The following is an 18,185-nucleotide window of genomic DNA, read 5'->3' as shown; positions in this document are numbered from 1 at the left end:
CATACAGAGCAAGAACATAAGAAATGTAACAGACAACAGGAGACCATTCATCAGTCCATCAAGTCTGTTGGTTTAGCTAACAGCTAAGCTGTCCAAACATCACATCAAGATAACTCTTAAAGATTGTCGAGAGGAGATAATAAAGCGAGAGGAGAATAAAGCTGGGAAATTATAACAAAGGGCAATAAAAATAAAGCTGGGAGAGCAAATACAGGCATTTAAGAGAACATCTTAGCTTATTTAGTGCTTTCAATATTTTTCAACTTTATTACTTGCTTTTTCATTCTGATTATGTAATTTCAAGTTTTGTTTATATTGTTCTGTTTATTAATTACCCAAAAATCTTTGTATTTCTTTGGTGAGACCCTAAGAGGTGAGGTCAAACCAATGTCACTCCTCAAGGACCACCCGCAGCGTTTATATTTGATATCAGGGAGGTGGTCCTTCAGTTGCTTTATTATAACTATTTAAGCCAACAATACATTTTGGGCCTGTGCATGCTGGCGCCTAATGTTGAGTTTGGAGTCAGGCTGCCTGGGTTGAGACCTATCTAAAGATAGGCTAGTGAAGGTCCTAAGGCCTCATTTATAAAGCTTGCATACACATAAAATTGGACACGAAACGTGTGTATGCAACCTCCCATACAAATGTCAAGATTTACAAAAGAAAGTTGACTGGGGAACAAACATATTTACAGTAACTCTGACCCATACATACACAGCATTTCAGAGAAACTGGGAAATGACGACACCCTTGATTAAAGAGGAAAATGCAGCCAAACCAGCTAGATGACGACTCGCAAGAATAATTCAATTCACCAAGCCGTTATAATAATGTGCGTTGATGTGACAAACATGACATCTCAAAAATTAGATGTCTATATAAGAGACTATATTTTAGTTCCCTTTAAGAGGGCCAATGATAGGAATTTGCACTGAAGAAATTCTACTTTGTCATCACTTTATATCTGCTAGTTGATGTCACTTCTCAGGGAACTGGCCGACAGCTCAACAGTATCTCAGCCAACCTTCACTCTATTATGTCTGCTGTGCTGGAAGCCATCAAATGACTGCTGATGCACTACATCTGCTTTTTGTATAGTGTGGGTGTACACACATAACACATGACATGTTTTTGCCAACACAAAAAGTCAATCTTCAGCCGTGTCCAGCTCTCCTAACACAACTGGAACACTTTACTGCACTTGTATTGCAAAAAGGGAACCTAGCAAGATTGAAGCTGCTTTTGTTAACCGTAAGCAGTGACATTCCATTAATACACAAGTCATCCAAGATGTGGCTGACAAATGTGACGTCTCCATGGCCTAAATCAAACCACGATTCATTAATTTATTTTGAGACAAAGTAGCTTTGACAGACGTGATGTTGCTTTACATGGTGAAATATGTGTTGGTGCAGTAACCTGCTGAACTCTCAGTGTTAAATATGACCTGACCTATTCATTGTAACAGCAATCATGTCATTACATGCGCCAGGCGAGTGTCTTCCTGCACAGACAGTTTTGCCCTACACCTTTCCTGAACCCCAGAGCACAGAGGAGAGGCGCTGTATCTACATGTGTGACCTTTCACTCTCAGATGAAGAGCAAAGACAGATATTCTTGAGTGGAGGTGATGGGGTCTCAAGGTGTCAGGAGGAAGACGCTAATCTACCAGCCCATGAAGTTCTGCAGCATCATGATTGCATACAGATATGACAGATTAACAGACTCCATAGGTGAATGTTTTCAGGGTGGCAGTTAAAGGAGTGTTCACATATACATATTTAAAAAGTGACTATGATTTACAAAAAGTAAATTTTGTAGTAATGTGCACACAGTACATCCGGTTCATAAATCTTATATTTTTTTTCTGGACGTACACATTTTCGTTTTTTTTTTTGGTGTGCGCATATATTCATGCTTAATTCCATGCAAAGTTTTATAAATGTCACCCCTGGTCTGGTGTGTGAATGCCTGAATCCCCATGTCACCATGTGTGTGTCCCCATTTCACAGTGGTCTAAAGGTAAAAGATCACTGCACACCATTGCTATCACCTCATGGTAGAATCACAGTTTAGGGCTTTTTTTGCTTCTGCAGGACCAGGACAGGATGCCATCATCAATGTAGCACTGAATTAAAAATTGTTACAAAGAAATCTGATAGGAGATGTCATAATAGTGAAAGGTTGAGAGAAGTTAGGTAATGAAAAAGACAATCAGCTGAAAAAAAAAAAGACGTCAACAAGAGAAAGGCTTAAACGGAAGAAAGCTGGTGTTCTGGATCGGCCAATCAGAAAGATGGGCTTAGGATTTATTGGCTTACCTGAAGTCACCTGATCATTGAAGGAATCCCTCAGACATCAATGAACTGAAAACATTCGAAACAATGAATAGCCAAGAAATTGAACCCTGAGTAGCAGCTGCAGAAAACGTTTGGTGGAAGTCATTGCAGCTAAAGGAGGATCAGAAAGATTCTAAAGACAGGGGGTCACAAACTGGACTGTTCCCATGTTTAAACAATGTATTCAGGAACGACAAGGATCTAATGGTTTGTTATTAGTTTAAGACGACTGTGCTTGTCTGTTTTATGGACTTAATAGAAGATCAGACCACAGAATTATGAGGAATTATTGCAGAAATAAAAGGAATTCCAAAGGGTTCACAAACTTTTTTTTACCAAAGACAGGCTTAGAGTGTTTGCATAATGTTACAAACAATAACGGAAGAAGTGCAGACTCCTAAACCCTGTAAAACGTTGTGAAATTGCTGTGTTTAATATAGTTTGAACGTTTGTCTAAGTTTCTTTTAAAAAAAGCACAAGACAGCACTTTCAGGGCCATATCCCTGACCCTAAAATGTACACCGATTGTTATTTTCAACTTACTTGTTTTAGATGACTTCTTAGGTGATGGCTGATCTTCCTCAGTTCGAGGAGATGAAATCTCTTCAGTCGTCTTTCTGTCAGACTGTAATGATTCATATTTTACATTGATAGAAGACTCCGGAGATGAAGAGCGTCTGCTTTGAGAAGAGACTAACCCGGTCACTGCTCCATCTTGATGTCCATAATGAAGGTCATCTTCCTCGACACTCTCCAAACTTCTATAGTTGTGTATCTCTGTGCTGACACACTTCTCTTCATCCTCCTCTTTAATTTTCACTGACACCAGTTCACGGTCCTCTTCCTTAATGTCCAGACTCTCCTGTTTGGGGTGGACACTCTCCCACTCACAGTCCTCCTCCTTAACATTTATGATCCTTAATTTTATGATATTCAGGTCAGCCTCACACGTCTCCTCTTTCACATCCATTTAAACGTTACAATAAATGGCAGAGTTTTATCTCTCTGTGGAAAAAAACAGGAATCAATTCCATTAAAACTGCATCATTCAGATCTGAGGACATTTGATTTTTATAACATCCTGTTAGTTAAAGCTGATGTCAAGTCAGACAGTTCATAGCAATCAGACAGTAACTCATCACTTTTCATGTCACACTAGCTGTAAAATGAGTTTGGGAATGAAAGGAGGGTCCATCAGGCTAGAAGAAGAAGGAGGCCATCTTGCACAGTTGTGTGTCAACAGTATTCACTACTTTGATTGAACATTCAATACTGTTAGGGTCCCGGAATTTTGTTAATAGTTAATTTTAAGGAAGGTTTATACAAGTTAGGCCTCAGGATTATGTTATAAAACAGGGGCATATGAAGGAGGAACTTAAAATCGCTGCTCAACTTCTCTAATGTGAAACTGCCCCAAGCTTACAAAATCCAAAACAATTATTTAACTCACAACCTTCATTGAAATAATTAGTAAGATGGAGGCAGTTGGCGGTGTGTCCCTGCAAAGATGGCTGCCTAATGTGAGACACCCAAAGTCTGACTTCAAGTAGCCTGCGACTTGCTAAGATAAACTGCAGTTAGGAGACCCAGGTTCACTTCCCAGGTCCTCCCTGCGTGGAGTTTGCATGTTCTCCCTGTGTCTGCGTGGGTTTCCTCCCACAGTCCAAAGACATGCAGGTTAGGTGGATTGGCGATTCTAAATTGGCCCTAGTGTGTGCTTGGTGTGTTTGTGTGTGTCCTGCGGTGGGTTGGCACCCTGCCCGGGATTGGCTCCTACCTTGTGCCCTGTGTTGGCTGGGAGTGGCTCCAGCAGACCCCCGTGACCCTGTGTTCAGATTCAGTGGGTTGGAAAATGGATGGATTGATGGATTTTGTTTTCAGTCTTAGGAGCAGACTGTGTGTGCAGGAGAGCTGACAACCAGTGAATGTTTCTGTGAAGTAGAAGGCATAGAGTTAAATGAAGAGGAATAAGAAACTGCAGGATTTGAACCTAACAAAAATAAGAGATGCTCCTCTTTCTGGTTTGTGTTTCAGATAGCAAAACAAAAGGGGAAAAAATAAAAAATAAAATAAAGGGTGAAGATTGCTGCTGAAGAGCTACAGCTGTTAACCCTTTGAACACTGCGGGCGTCATCAACAGCATGCTATTGGCTGTTAGAAACAGGGCTGAGCACAACTCTGCTGAATGGTCGGCACACAAGCGCTAAATGTGACAATTGTTTAAATTAATGTGGTCAGGTGATGAGATCAGCGACTGTGGTTGGCAAATCTGACATGCTCCAGGACAAAAACATTCTTCAAAACAAACTGTCATTTTCAACAACTTTGAAACAAGTTTCAAGTTTATCAGCTTCATCTTGTTTAAGTACACTCTGCACACATCACAAATATTTTACTATTTAACACATTAATAAATTCCTATTAAACAGCAGCACCACCCAGTATTGTGAGATTGGCACTGTGGAGGCCTTGTGTGCCTCAGTCATTCTTAAAGGTCCACCACGATGGACCAGTTTGTTATGGGTAACCCTAAAGGGGGTGGTCCAGAGTAAAAGCGGTTCAGTATTGGCCTTAATGAATATACTAATTAAATGAAAGTGGATCTTGGCCAGAAGAAGGATGCCAGTTTTGACAGTAGTGTTCACCTAAGAGTGGCACATGCTGTCACCCACACAGCCTGGTTGGGTCTGTATGATAAAGTCACATGTATAAGTAGCCAAATGGACCTTAACTTCCACTTCACCACCGTGGTCCAGTGCAAAACAAACACAAACAGAAGTTACTGGAAGAAAACCAGAGTACCTGTACAGGGCAGGAGCCAGCTATAGACCATCATAGGGTACACTCACATTCAAGTCCACAACCACACCAAGACAAGTTAGATTTGCCAGGCCACTAAACCTGAGCATCTTTAGAAAAGTAATGAAATTTAGAATAAAAGAGTAGACATGGAAACTGCATAGAGACTTAAAAAACTGGCTGAGATTCAAATTCATTCTGACAGAACTGTAAGGCAGTAACACAAACCACAAATCTCTATTAACTTGTCTAATACTCACTAACAGACATTACTGGTTTGGCTTTAGCACCGAAACATGGGAGTTTGTCATATTTGACACAAGTTAAATGGGAAAAAAAGACACACATTTAAGTGTCTATTAAAGCAATGCATGTAAATATCGGCATTGGGTCAAGCAGGTTTGAGGCCGTGTGTGTAAATACAGATACTGTTGTTCTCAGCTTGTATTCTCTAAGACTCTTCTCCACGGTCATGGACTCCAATTCGTTTTTCACTTTTACTAATCTGACTCCTCACTATTCTTTTAATGGCCGGCCGGTCACCACCTCCGCGACTGTCTTTGAACTGGACACAACGGTGGGACAAAAGAGAAACAAAGGCAGAAATCAAAGCGCCGTACGTGTGGAATGGCCGTCTCCTCGATGTCTGCGATTCGAGAAGGAATCGACAAAAGGAACACATGGAAAGGAATGAACAGGCGCCAGCGGTGTGACTGGGTGCTACGATTTAAAATTTAGGAGTCAGCCACGTTACGTGAACCGCAGATACCAATGAACAGAAACAACACGCGGGTGGCCAAAGGAGGATTCAGTCAAGCAAAGTTCGGGGGGGCTAACGAACGCGCCGCGCGGCGATTCTCAAAATACAGAGCACTTACTGACTGCCTGTTGGCGATGAGATTGTTTCTGAACTCGTTCACTCAGCAACAGTCTTGCGTCCGTAATGTTTCACAAAGCGAGACAGTGGCAGCGTCGCTACAGTAGCTGTCGCGTTGGATGACGTCATCCTGCGGCCGCCACTGGATCACGTGACGGTTAAGCGAGCCCAATCATAGACCTATATAGATAGACGGCGCATTCGCTGTTGTTGCCCAGTCGACACGATACGTCACCGCATCCGCCATATTGCGAGTGGCAAAAGTGCCATTTAAACTAATACAGGTAGATGTGGAAACCGGGTTTTCTGATGAAAAAACAATAACATTTAAAACGGTATCGTTTACATACAACAGATTTTGGCGAACCGTTTAAATGCAATTATTTATATCCATTTATACACTAATAATGGGAATTATTTAATAATAATAACAATAATTATTATTATTAAATAATTCCTCCCATATAAGTAACATTTCTCGGAATGCCTTCTTCCATCTCCGAAACATTTCTAGACTTTGTCCTGTTCTTACGCAACACAGTACTGAAGTATTGTTTAATGCTGAGTCACCTCACGTATAGATTACTGTAATGCTATTCTATCTGGCATCACACAAAAACGTATCTATCGCTTACAACTTCTTCAAAATTCTGCTGCCAGGATAATAACCTGCTGTTCTAAATCCACTGAACATATTACACCGATTCTCTCTCAACTTCACTGGCTCCCTGTTATCTACAGAATACAATACTAAATACTGCTCTGAACATTTACAGCTCTCCACTACCTCACTGATCTCCTCCATACTTACACTCCTCTCACTCACTCAGATCCTGTAATTTCAGAGTATTCAGTCTGTCAATATGGTGCAGCCTTAGTTTGTGGATGACAGAACCAACTAAAGACATGAGCATAAAATGATGGTTGTCAATTTTAAACTGTGTTTCCTCAATGTTCTCCTTGAGAAAAAAACACATCATCTGAACCAATCTCAGCCTGAACAAACTGACTGATCAAAGATACACTGACAGCTTGTCCTAATGTCGACTGTCAGATAACACGCTCAGCTACTTTGACCACCTTGACTGGACCCTCAGAAGGAATCATCAAACCTCCTTTGTTTTTTAATGTCAGCGAGTGGTAGCGTTGATCATATGATGCCAGTACAGCATCTGTTACCAAACTATCACGACAAACATCACAGGACAGCTTTCTCAAAATCCCGTCTAAGGGCTACCTGAACTCCCACTGCTTCCTGAGGTGGATTTCATTGGGAAACCTTCAGAGTTTAAGAAATGTTAACAGCTAACAACAATCTACATAGTTAGTGACTAAATATGTTTAGCCAAAACGTTGTTTGGAGGCTCACTTGAGCACATAAATGCATAGCTTTGCTAGCTTAGCCTGGCGTAGCTAAAGTTAAGATTATAAAACGGGATTTTCTAATGGCCAATATAACCAAAACAATTGTTCAGCCTTACCTATGAAATGTAATCTCTGTGATCTGGTTTGGAGCGTACAGCAGTTTGTACAATACCAAGCAGCACATGCATGAGGCATCTTTATCCATTACTTCACTTCACAGCAGTGCCACTCACAATATGGCGGCGACGTTGACGTACGATGCTGCTGGTCATGTGGCATCTAGTAATTTGATGTCTATGCTTTTATCTACACTCGTTTGAGTGAAAGGCACTGTAAAACAGGTCCAGTTCAGATTTGACACACTCTCCAGACATTCTGTGTATGAAAGTCATCTTCTCTTAAAAAATGCCTCTCTTCATCTTTTTGCTTGTTTTAGTCTTGTTCTTCTTCTGACAATGTTTAGAAAATGCTGTATAAATAGTGTGCCTTGCCTTTTTGACTGGTGGGCCCTCACGCGACCCCGGTGGTCTCTTGCATTTTGTCTTTCTCATTACCATCAAGCCCGCCCCCTCCTGCTTTTCTCGCCCGCCACCAGCCGCACTTGATATAGCCCCAGTGATCACATCTTTTACAATATTTTTAGCAGCGGATTTGATATGTGGTTTTGCAATGTCAAAGCCTTTTTTCAGGAGAGGTAAAGCTCTTCTTAAGAACCCCCAAAATATACCTCCAATACCCCCACCATACATTACAGGGGATCCAGAGAATCCCGGTAACCTGTTACCCGCTTGGGTCTTGTAATATTGGATGTAAGGTGTCAGGTCCTGGTAAGACCTCATTGCTTCAGTCGTGCATACAATACCTAACAGGTCTGAAATGGAACTTCACTATCACCTTACCAAACTGAAATGTTCTGGTCCGTCTTTATTTCAATAGTCACTGTGTCAAAATGATTCTTGCTGACTGAGGCATAATGAGGTTTGTCGTATGTGATGGGAGTAATTTTATTCGCTTGATCCTCTATATTAGGGGTCCTCAGTCACGGTCCTGGAGGGCCACAGTGGCTACAGGTTTTTGCTCCAACCCAGTTGCTTAATAAGAAGCACTTATTGCTCAAGTAACACTTCTGCTTCACTTTAGTTGTCTCACTCGTTAGGATTTTGAACCCTCATTGCTCATTTAAGTCTTAAGCAGCTGTATTCTCGGTTTTTAATTGTTCCTTATTAGCAATAAGATGCAAATAACAAAAGACACCAGCATTTCTCCATTTAGCTTGTTTCCATTTACACCTCTGTATTTATCATGCACTATTGGGTTTAATTAAATACTTGGAAGGAAAGTGAGGAGAAAAAAGTGAAGGACTGAGAATTACTTATCCATTTTAGCCTTCAAATCATTTGGATGATATCCTTAGAAAGGGGAAGAAAATCCGGGATATGAGAATGAGCTGACATAGCAGAGTTAAAGCACTAACAAGCCATGAAATTAAATTATTGGCAAGTGTGACAGATTGAGGTCGCTGTCGTCCTCTTGAACCCTCTGACTCGACTCCAGACACCAGGTAAAAGTCCAAATACTACTTTTATTTGAACAGTAACGTGCACAAAGCACCCTCCACTCCACAATACTCATAAATTAATCAATACAATAAGCAATCCTCCACACTCCCAGACACTTCGCCACCCTTCCTCCCAGCTCAGCTCCGCGTACTGGTTTCCCGGAGTCCTTTATATAGTCCCTGACCCGGAAGCGTTTCTCTCTTCTGTCCATGTGATCATGAACACTTCCGGGTCGGATAAAAAGCTCCTTTATTCAACCCGGAAGCACGTCGTTTCTTCTTGTCATATGATCATGATGCACTTCTGGGTTATAGGGCACGTAAGAGTCCGATAGCCCCCTTACAGCGACTCCTGGTGGTCCCCAGGGTACCCAGCAGGGCTGCGCATATAAACTACAAAGTCTATGAGGCCCTGCTGGAATTCGGGGAACGTCCATGTTGTCATGAGGGCTACATCTGGAGGCCTGGGGGTGAGGGGGAATATTTAGCTGGCCACCCACCACACAAGAATTGCTTTCTAATTAAGCAACTGGGTTAGAACAAAAACCTGCAGCCACTGCAGCCCTGCAGGACTGTGATTGAGGACCCCTGCTCTATATGAACACACCTCAAAAGGGTCATGTAGCTGTCGCTGACTCTGATGAGATATCATGTCCCCGTACACGTACAACATGTAAAAGCCAGCCCTGACGTCAGCGGGGAAAGGAGCCTTGTAAGTTAACCCCCGAGTCTGATCAAGATGTGCTCCTAATATTCGACCCAGCTGTCCTTTAAAGTGTATAGTTTCATCCTTTTTGCCCGGTACCATGAAGACTCTTCTTTCCACAGCATTATAACTGAATTTCGCAGGATTCTCAGAAGGGACAGTTCCTGTTGCAACATCTGTCAAAGTGGGTAGGCTTAAGGTTGTCAAATTCATAAAAGACAGTAGGTCGTGAATACCTTCGTAATGCCCGCATGGAATGTAGTAATATTTTTCTTATCCCAGGAGCTGAACTACTCTGTCCTGGGTATGACGTTAAACTGCATCAGGCCCTGCAAGCGGTCCTCCAATTTGCAGGGAAATCATGGGGGTTGGTGGCAGGATTGGCACTCCAGCCACCATAAAAAAACTTCATAAAGCTCCGAGACTACAGAAAGGACTCCATTTTGCTCTCCGCAGAAGTATCTCTGCTGCAGCTGCCCATAGGAATGCTGCTCGCATGATTAAGAGGATGGGGGAAAACCGTTGGAGACCCAATGGGATCAGGCTGGTCAGGGATCAAAACTGGTGTGGTGCTGAGGCGCTGCCTGCTGCACAGCAGCACTCGGTCCCGATTTGAAGCGGCCCATGTGGGTGGGCACGTGGAATGTCTTGTCTCTCCGGCAAGATGATCATCTTCCTCTGCTGTTGGAGTAGCTGCATAAACTCTGCATTTCAGTGGTGGCACTCTCTGAGGTGCGCATACCGGGGACTGGACAGATCTCTGAAAGTGGATACACCTTTTATTCTTCTGGTCGGTCTGATGGCTGTCAAAATAACATTCCCTGAGTGCCTTGTCTGTTGTCTCAGTGTATGCTCCAACCACGGTGAGTGATGTCTCGGCAAGGGAGACATTTTATTCGCAGCTTTGCTCGTTGGTTGATGCGTGTCCATGAGGTGACACTCCTCTGGTCATGGGTGACTTCAATGCAGCCACTGGCACTGACAGGGCTGGCTATGAGGATTGTCTCGATCCCCATGGGTCTGGTGACCGTGGTGAAAGTGGCTCCTTGTTCCTTGACTATGAAAAAGGTCAGGGGCTGTGAATCGCTGGATCCTGGTTCCAGCGCCCTGAACCGCATCATTGGACTTGGTACTCCAATACTGGTGGTGCGGTGAAGGAGATCGAACACATCCTTGAGGGCACACGCTGGAGGCTCTTACAAAACTGCAGGGTCTACAGACGTGCCCAGTTTGTGAATTCTGACCACAGACTTGTTGTTGCTACTCTTAGGATCCAGCTTAGGTCCAGTAGGTTACCACCTACTAGGAAAATGAGCCTGGACTTGGCCAGACTCCATGACCAGACTGTTTCTAATGAGTTTGCATGCAGTTTGAGTGAGGAACTTTCAGATTTGGGTACGACTGCTGATCCTAAAGTGATGTGGGAGACATTCCATTACAAGACCCTGAAGGTTGCTGAGGGTTGTGTTGGTGTTACTGGTGTTCCCAGAAAGAGGTGTTACATCTTTCAGGGCATCCTGGATATCATCGAGAGTGGTCGCAGCGCAGGGCTCAATGGCAACTCTGGTCTGTACCGGGAACTGAGAAGGATGGCTGCGAGGGATCTGAGGGCAGATAAAGATGCGTTTGTTAGAGGAATCTGTGAGCAAGTGACACACCATCTGTGGTCTAGTGACCCACGTCCTGCTTACAGAGGAATCGAACCCTTACTCATATCTGAATCTGTTCCTTGGACAGCCACAGTCAGGACGGCTGATGGAATGATCCTTATGGATGACACTGCAGTTGTGACCCGCTGGGCTGGCTACTTTGAGCAGTTGTTCAAAGCTGATCCTCCGGCTAGGACGTTGGATATCTCTGGGTCCACGGTTCTTGAGGCTCATCCTCCAATCAGCTGTGAACCACCCAATCTAACTGATATTGCACAGGTGGTGAACCAGCTGGGGGGGGGGTTCCTTGGGGAGGAAGCTGCTGAACCTTTCCAGGCTGGTGGTAAGGCTGTCCTCCTGGCATTGCAAGCAATCTTTACTTCCATTTGGGAGACTTGCATCATCCCTATCTGGAATGGGAAGGGTGATCGCCTGCATTGCAGCAACCACAGGGGGATAACACTGGTGCCGGGTAAGGTCCTTGCTAGGATTGTCCTCAATATGATCCGTAATCACTTGCTCACCTACCAGCATCTGGAGCTGTCTGGTTTTACACCTAAGAAGTCTACCATCGACTGAATCCTGGCACTGAGGGTTCTCATGGAGCGCAAATGTGAATAGCAGCATAGTTTCTTTGCAGCCTTTGTTGATTTTCGCAAAGTGTTCAACTCCGTTGATTGAGCTGCCCTGTGGGACATCCTGAGGGTTCACTGGATCCCCTCGAGGTTGAGGGCTGTGAGTGCTGTGCAGTGTGGAGGCAGGACCTCTGCATTTTTCCCAGTTGATTCTGGGGTTCGTCAGCGGTGTGTTCTGCTCCTACTCTGTTCAGTACTTGTATGGACTGGGAGTTGAGGAGGGTCGTGGGGTCCAGCAGCTGTGGGGCATCTGTTGGTGAAGAATGATTCACAGATCTCGACTTTGTTGACGATGCTGTGATCTTTGCGGAGTCGATGGAGGATATGATCGGGACGCTCGAGAGACTGAGCGAGGAGTCTGAGTGTCTGGGCTTGCGAGTGTCCTGGATAAAAACCAAGATTCAGGCCTTTAATGACCTCTTGGGCAAAGCCATCAGCAGTGTCTCTGTTTGCGGAGAGAGTGTTGACCTTGTTGAAAGGTTTACTGACCTTGGCAGTGACATTCATGTCTCTGGTGACTCTTCCTGTGAAGTCAGTAGATGGATTGGGAGAGCATGGGGGGTCATGAGGTCGCTGGAAAGGGGTGTGTGGCACTCCCGATATCTATGCAAAAGGATGAAGGTCCAAGGTTTTAGAGTCCTGGTGCTTCCTGTCTTGCTATATGGTTGCAAGACATGGACGCTATCCAGTGACCTGAGACGAAGACTGGACTCCTTCAGTACTGTGTCTCTCTGGAAAATCACTGGGTACCATTGGTTTGACTTTGTGTCGAATGAGCAGTTGGTCATGGAGTCCTGAATGAGGCACATTACCTGCATTGTGAGGGTGCCTCAGTTACAGCACTACGGCTATGTGGCGCGTTTCCCTGAGGATGATCTGGCTTGTAAGATCCTCATTGTTTGGGACCGGAGTGGCTGGACTAGGCCAAGGGGTCGCCAACGTAACACCTGGCTGCAGCAGATAGAGGGTCATTTCCGGAGGGTGGGACTGGACTGTGTGTCTGCCTGGGGATCCCAGTTGTAAACCGGGATCCCGAGTTGTTTTGCCATGTAGTGGGTGCGGCAACGTACTGTACCAGTGCCTGCTCCCCAACCTGACTTGACTTGACTTGAGCAGAAACGTAGAATTCGTTATCCGGTTTGTCTATGGTATTCCATGTATGTGGGTACTGTATTTCTGCTAGACCGACTTCGCAAGAACCTTCTAATTCTATAGGTTTAGCAAGCTTTGTCGTGAAATTGGGAATTGTGTTGTTAGGGAACATGTCTGAGGAAGCGTTGCTAGGCAGAATCACAAAGAAACTTTTTTGTGCTCCATCGTATACTGTTAGAGAATGATGAGCTGATTATGGGCACTCTGGATTTTATTGAACATCTTGGGCATGGCTCTCTGGTATTCAGCTATTAAATTTTTCTGGCCATCCGAGCCATTTGACTTAAACGAATCGTTTTTTATTCTTAACTTTCCTAGCCAGTATTTTTTTGACCCTGTAAATGTCTGTGGAATCGACTTTAATTTTCTGCAATTCAGGGTCGTAAAAGGATCCTATGATCTCTTCACCATCGTAATCTTTCAGTTTGTACACAGCCGGTGCCCTAGGTACAAGCTCAGATACGGTAAAGATTTCATCTGAAAATGTTTGTTCATAACCTTTCGCAAAAGGATGTCTGGTTTTAAAAACCCTAACTGTATCTCCTACTTTGAACTTAAACAACGGTGGACCGGGGGTTTGGCTACATCATATAAGTTTTTGAAAACTTTCCAGGAATTTAACGTGTTTAGATCAGAAGGAGCCATTTTTATGCTTCAATGATAACTTTTGTTGTAAGAGTATACTAGATCTGAAAATTTATCGATGTAGGTTCTTGTATTATATGCACTGAAATATTGCCACATTTTAGTGTGTGTTTAAATCTCTCCACCATGGATGCCTTTAATTAATTTCCTTGTGGTGAAATGTTTTATTACGATCTTCTTTAACAGCTTTTGAAAATCTTGGTTGAAAAACTCTTTCCCCTTATCGATCTGGAGCTTCTTTGGAGTTCTACACGTGCTCAGAATGTTCTGGAAGGCTCTTGTCACTTCCTTACCCGTTTTGTTCTTCAGGGGCATTACCCATGCGTACTTAGAAAGTACATCGATACAGGTTAACAAATATTTATAACCCCGGTTATGCTTGGACACATTTGTCATGTCTGCTAAATCCATCTGCCATTGCTAGTCTATATCAGATGCATAAACCTTATTTCTACTAAAATCCCTTCTAGTGGGTTTATGAATTTTATAAGAATATTGACCAGATAACCAATCCGACACCTGATGGTCATTACTTTTCTGACCTGAAACCTCAAGAGCTCTTTTCAAAGAGTATATTCCCCTAAAGCTGCCAGGATTTGCAGGATTATAATAAACTTTTTTCATGTAACCCTCCATCATCGATGGTGAAAGAAAAATGTCAATGGTTTAAAAATCAAATGGTGCTTTATTGGTAATTTTCAAAAACAATAATAAAATTCAGAGATGTTTTACCAACCACTTCAAAACATAATATTACAACTAAACAGCATGATTAAAACAGGTTATATCACAGGCACATTCAGTTTGGACACTTCATCTGATTTTTCCATATCGTATTCCCCGTAAAACCCCAAACGTACATCAGACATATCAGGTACAGAAAAATGGCATTCAGAGAAAAAAATTCACATATTTTTGAGTAAGAGTCATCGTCCATGTTATGAAAGGCTTGTACAATAGCCTCATTAATAGAATGTTCATTTTTCAGGTCGTCAACAGCATTTTGTACAAATGCGTGAATTTTGTGAAAAGGCAGAAAGATGTTGAAGCAACCCAGAGTCTTTATGACCAGGCTTCTGAGCCACATTTGGCAGAAAACAGCCAGCACCTTTTGAAAGTGGCCAACCCGATAAACAGAGTCAGGCTCAAACAGACATGTATGCTGTGTCTTGCTGGGGTGATCTATTAAACACCCCTGAGAGGTAATTTTTAGGTCCCGATCAACAATTATATCCAGCAGAGCCGCAATCAAACTCTTGACCAGTTTCAGAGCCTTTTGAAATGTTTCACCCAGGGGTCCGTTAGTTTGTTCAAGGTCCATACCCACATAATCAGCATCCTTGGGTGATATTTTCCAAGCGGCCAGAGCCTCTACCAGTTCGTCCAAGGCCTCTTCTTTCCGCATGACCTGATTGGCTATCTCCTCAGGCCCTGTTAGGCTCCCCGGAACATCATTAGCAGGTACAAACATGTCAGGTACTGTGCGGTTCTCCAGGAGACTGTCTGACCAATACATATCATCAGGGGCAGGTAACTGAGTATTGGCTGCGGAGGTGAGAGGACGCTGGCGTTGATTGTTCGCCGCTTCTCCCTCTGACTCTTTGTTTAATGTTTTTATGTTTAATGTTTTTACTATTATTTATATTTTACTAACTTTATTAATTTACTATTTTTCTTTTAGTGTTCATTAGTAAGTTTCGTATTTTTTTCTGAAAGCTTTCTTGTACTGTTTTAATCGTTTGCCGTGGATTTTACGGATTTTATCAAGGTTTTGTTGCCTATTCATTTGCTGCCTGGATATACTGTTCTACCGTTTGCTGTGGACTTTATGGATTTTATTAAGTTATGTTAAGGTAAGCTTTTTGTTGTCTACTCACCTGTTGCCCGGATATACTGCTTTAGATTTTCGGCGCTGTCTGGACAGCATTCCTCCCTACCTCTTCAGTCTGAATGGCGTTCAGTTATTCTAACTCACAACTCTGCCGACTTAATCCTGCAACCACTCCTGAAATGAACATCTCCATCATCAAAGAACTGGGACTTCTTCGCCGTCCTCGTTACATTCACAGAGGATCCAGCCGAAAGTTCGTCTTCCATAACCACCCAAAGTGTTCTGCTACCAACATTCCTTCTTTCTGGTCATCTGTCGCACGTTTGACGCGTCATCAGAGCACAGTCGCTCCAATTACTATCAACACTGGAAGTATCGTGAGATCTCTGGACTCTAGCATGGGATACACCCGAGCCACTGACAGAAATATCGCGAGGTCTTCACATCCCCGGCTGGATTTATTTTGTGGAATGGATTCTAAGCTGCGTGGAGTGGATTTTAATGTTCTGCGTCCTGTACAGAGATTTACTTCACAGTCATTGGTTAAATTTGAACTATTTAATTCTCAATCTATCAGCAATAAATCCATACTGATTGAAGAACACATCAGGGAAAAAGGACTTGACTTCATGTGTCTGACAGAAACCTGGCACCAGTCAGAGGTTTACTCTGCCTTAAATGAAGCCTGTCCACTTGGCTACAGTTACTTGGAGGCAGCTCGCAACACTGGGCGTGGTGGTGGACTAGCTGTTATCCACCGTCAGGACCTGGGGTTGTCCCCTATCTCGATACCTGCAATATCTTCCTGTGAGTGCCTTGCATTTAAATGTAAGCCCCCATTTCCCCTGACTGTTCTCCTTATCTATCGACCTCCAAAACCCAATTCTGCCTTTATTCCGGAAATTACTGATCTTCTCACAACACTCTGTGCTACTTCTGCCAACATCATAATCTTAGGAGATATAAATATTCATGTTGACAATCCCACAGGTTATCTCACTGCTGATTTCCTTGAGCTGCTAGATTCTCTCAACCTACAACAACATGTTGATGTTCCCACACATTGTAGGGGTCACACTCTTGACTTGGTCATTTCAAACTGTGCCCGAATCAGGAATCTACAGGTATTTGATCTTGGTATTTCAGACCACAAAGTTGTGTCATTGGAGCTGCCCTTTTTCTCCTCCCGTATCAAACCAAAATGACAGATCTACTTCAGAAATCTGAAGAATATCAATGTGGATGCCTTGGCCTTGGACCTTACATTTCTCTCCTCTGACTTTATCAGCTACCTCTCTGTTGCTGACCTCGTGGATTTTTACAACCAGTCCCTGAGCAGTCTTCTGGACTTCCACGCCCCTTTAACATCTAGGTCCGTCTCATTCTCGTGCTCAGCACCTTGGTATACCTGCGAGCTGTGAAAAATGAAGGTGGCTGGGCGTGTCAGGCCTCTGGGCTGACTGTCCATAAACAGGCTTACAGAGAACACATGAGAGCGTATGCAGAAGCTCTGAAGGTTGCACGGTCCACGTTTTATTCCACCATCATCAGAAATGGCTCCAGCAACCCTAAAAAACTTTTTTCAACCATAAATCATCTTCTCAAACCTCCTTTACCTGCCCATTCTGAGACCACTGATGACAGATGCAACATGTATATCAACTTTTTTAAACAAAAAGTTGATAATATCCGTTTACACCTCTCTGCCAAGGATATCTTGCCCTTCCCAACTGTTGACTCATTGTCTGAGACCGTCCATCCTCTTTGCTCTTTCTCTGTTGCCACACGGGAAGAGGTGGAGGATGTCATCAGGAAAATGAAACCGTCTACTAGTTCCCTGGACCCTTTCCCCTCACCCCTGCTGAGGGACAACATTTCTGCCATCTCTCCACTTATCACCAGGATAATAAATCAGTCCCTCCTGGCTGGACATATTCCTTCTGCACTAAAAACTGCTGTCATCAGACCTCTACTGAAAAAATCCACCTTGGATCCTGAAGTTCTCTCCAATTATAGGCCCATCTCCAATCTTCCGTTTCTCTCCAAAGTTCTGGAAAAAATAGTTGCAGCACAACTTCATGATCATCTCAAACTGAACAATCTGTTTGAAAAGTTTCAGTCTGGTTTTCGCCCTGGCCATAGCACCGAAACAGCCCTGGTCAGGGTCACCAATGATCTTCTGATGACGGCAGATACTGGTTCACCTTCACTACTTATCCTCCTTGACCTGACAGCTGCTTTTGACACAATAGACCATAACCTCCTTCTTCACCGCCTGCAATACACTATTGGACTCTCAGGAACTGTTCTAAATTGGTTTACATCATACCTGACTGGCAGAACTGAGCATGTCGCCCTTGGCAGCGCAAAGTCCCACACCCACAATGTCACCTGTGGTGTTCCACAGGGCTCTGTGCTGGGCCCTATCCTTTTTACTATCTACATGCTCCCCCTTGGAACTGTCATTGGCAGACATGGTTTATCGTTCCATTGCTATGCCGATGACACTCAGCTTTACCTCAGGACTACTCCCACCTCCTCTACTGCTCCTCTGCCAACATCTACATTGTCTACCTGCCTGGAGGAGATAGAGGCATGGATGAGGCTCAATTTTCTTCAGTTGAAC

The 18,185-nt window shown here is 43.5% G+C and overlaps 2 protein-coding genes across 2 annotated transcripts in view; both read right to left on the bottom strand.

Annotated features, from left to right (window-relative positions):
• The window catches only part of LOC127526339 (uncharacterized), a 35,718-nt gene extending 29,563 nt beyond the window's left edge, over positions 1–6,155 (bottom strand). Inside the window, exons 1-2 of the mRNA XM_051921637.1 lie at positions 6,020–6,155; positions 2,886–3,347 (exon numbers count right to left, since the gene is read on the bottom strand). Of these exons, the coding sequence (XP_051777597.1) occupies positions 2,886–3,312 (427 nt within the window). The 5' untranslated portion in view covers positions 3,313–3,347; positions 6,020–6,155. The remainder of the gene's footprint in view (positions 1–2,885; positions 3,348–6,019) is intronic.
• Positions 1–18,185, bottom strand: part of LOC114642347 (zinc finger protein OZF-like) — a 224,741-nt gene that overhangs the window by 75,733 nt on the left and 130,823 nt on the right. The window lies entirely within an intron of this gene.

This window comes from Erpetoichthys calabaricus (genome assembly GCF_900747795.2).
Source record: "Erpetoichthys calabaricus chromosome 1 unlocalized genomic scaffold, fErpCal1.3 SUPER_1_unloc_13, whole genome shotgun sequence".
NCBI classification, from domain to species: Eukaryota; Metazoa; Chordata; class Cladistia; order Polypteriformes; family Polypteridae; genus Erpetoichthys; species Erpetoichthys calabaricus.
Note: the sequence above shows the minus strand (reverse complement) of the source record. Positions and strands in the feature narration are given on the sequence as shown.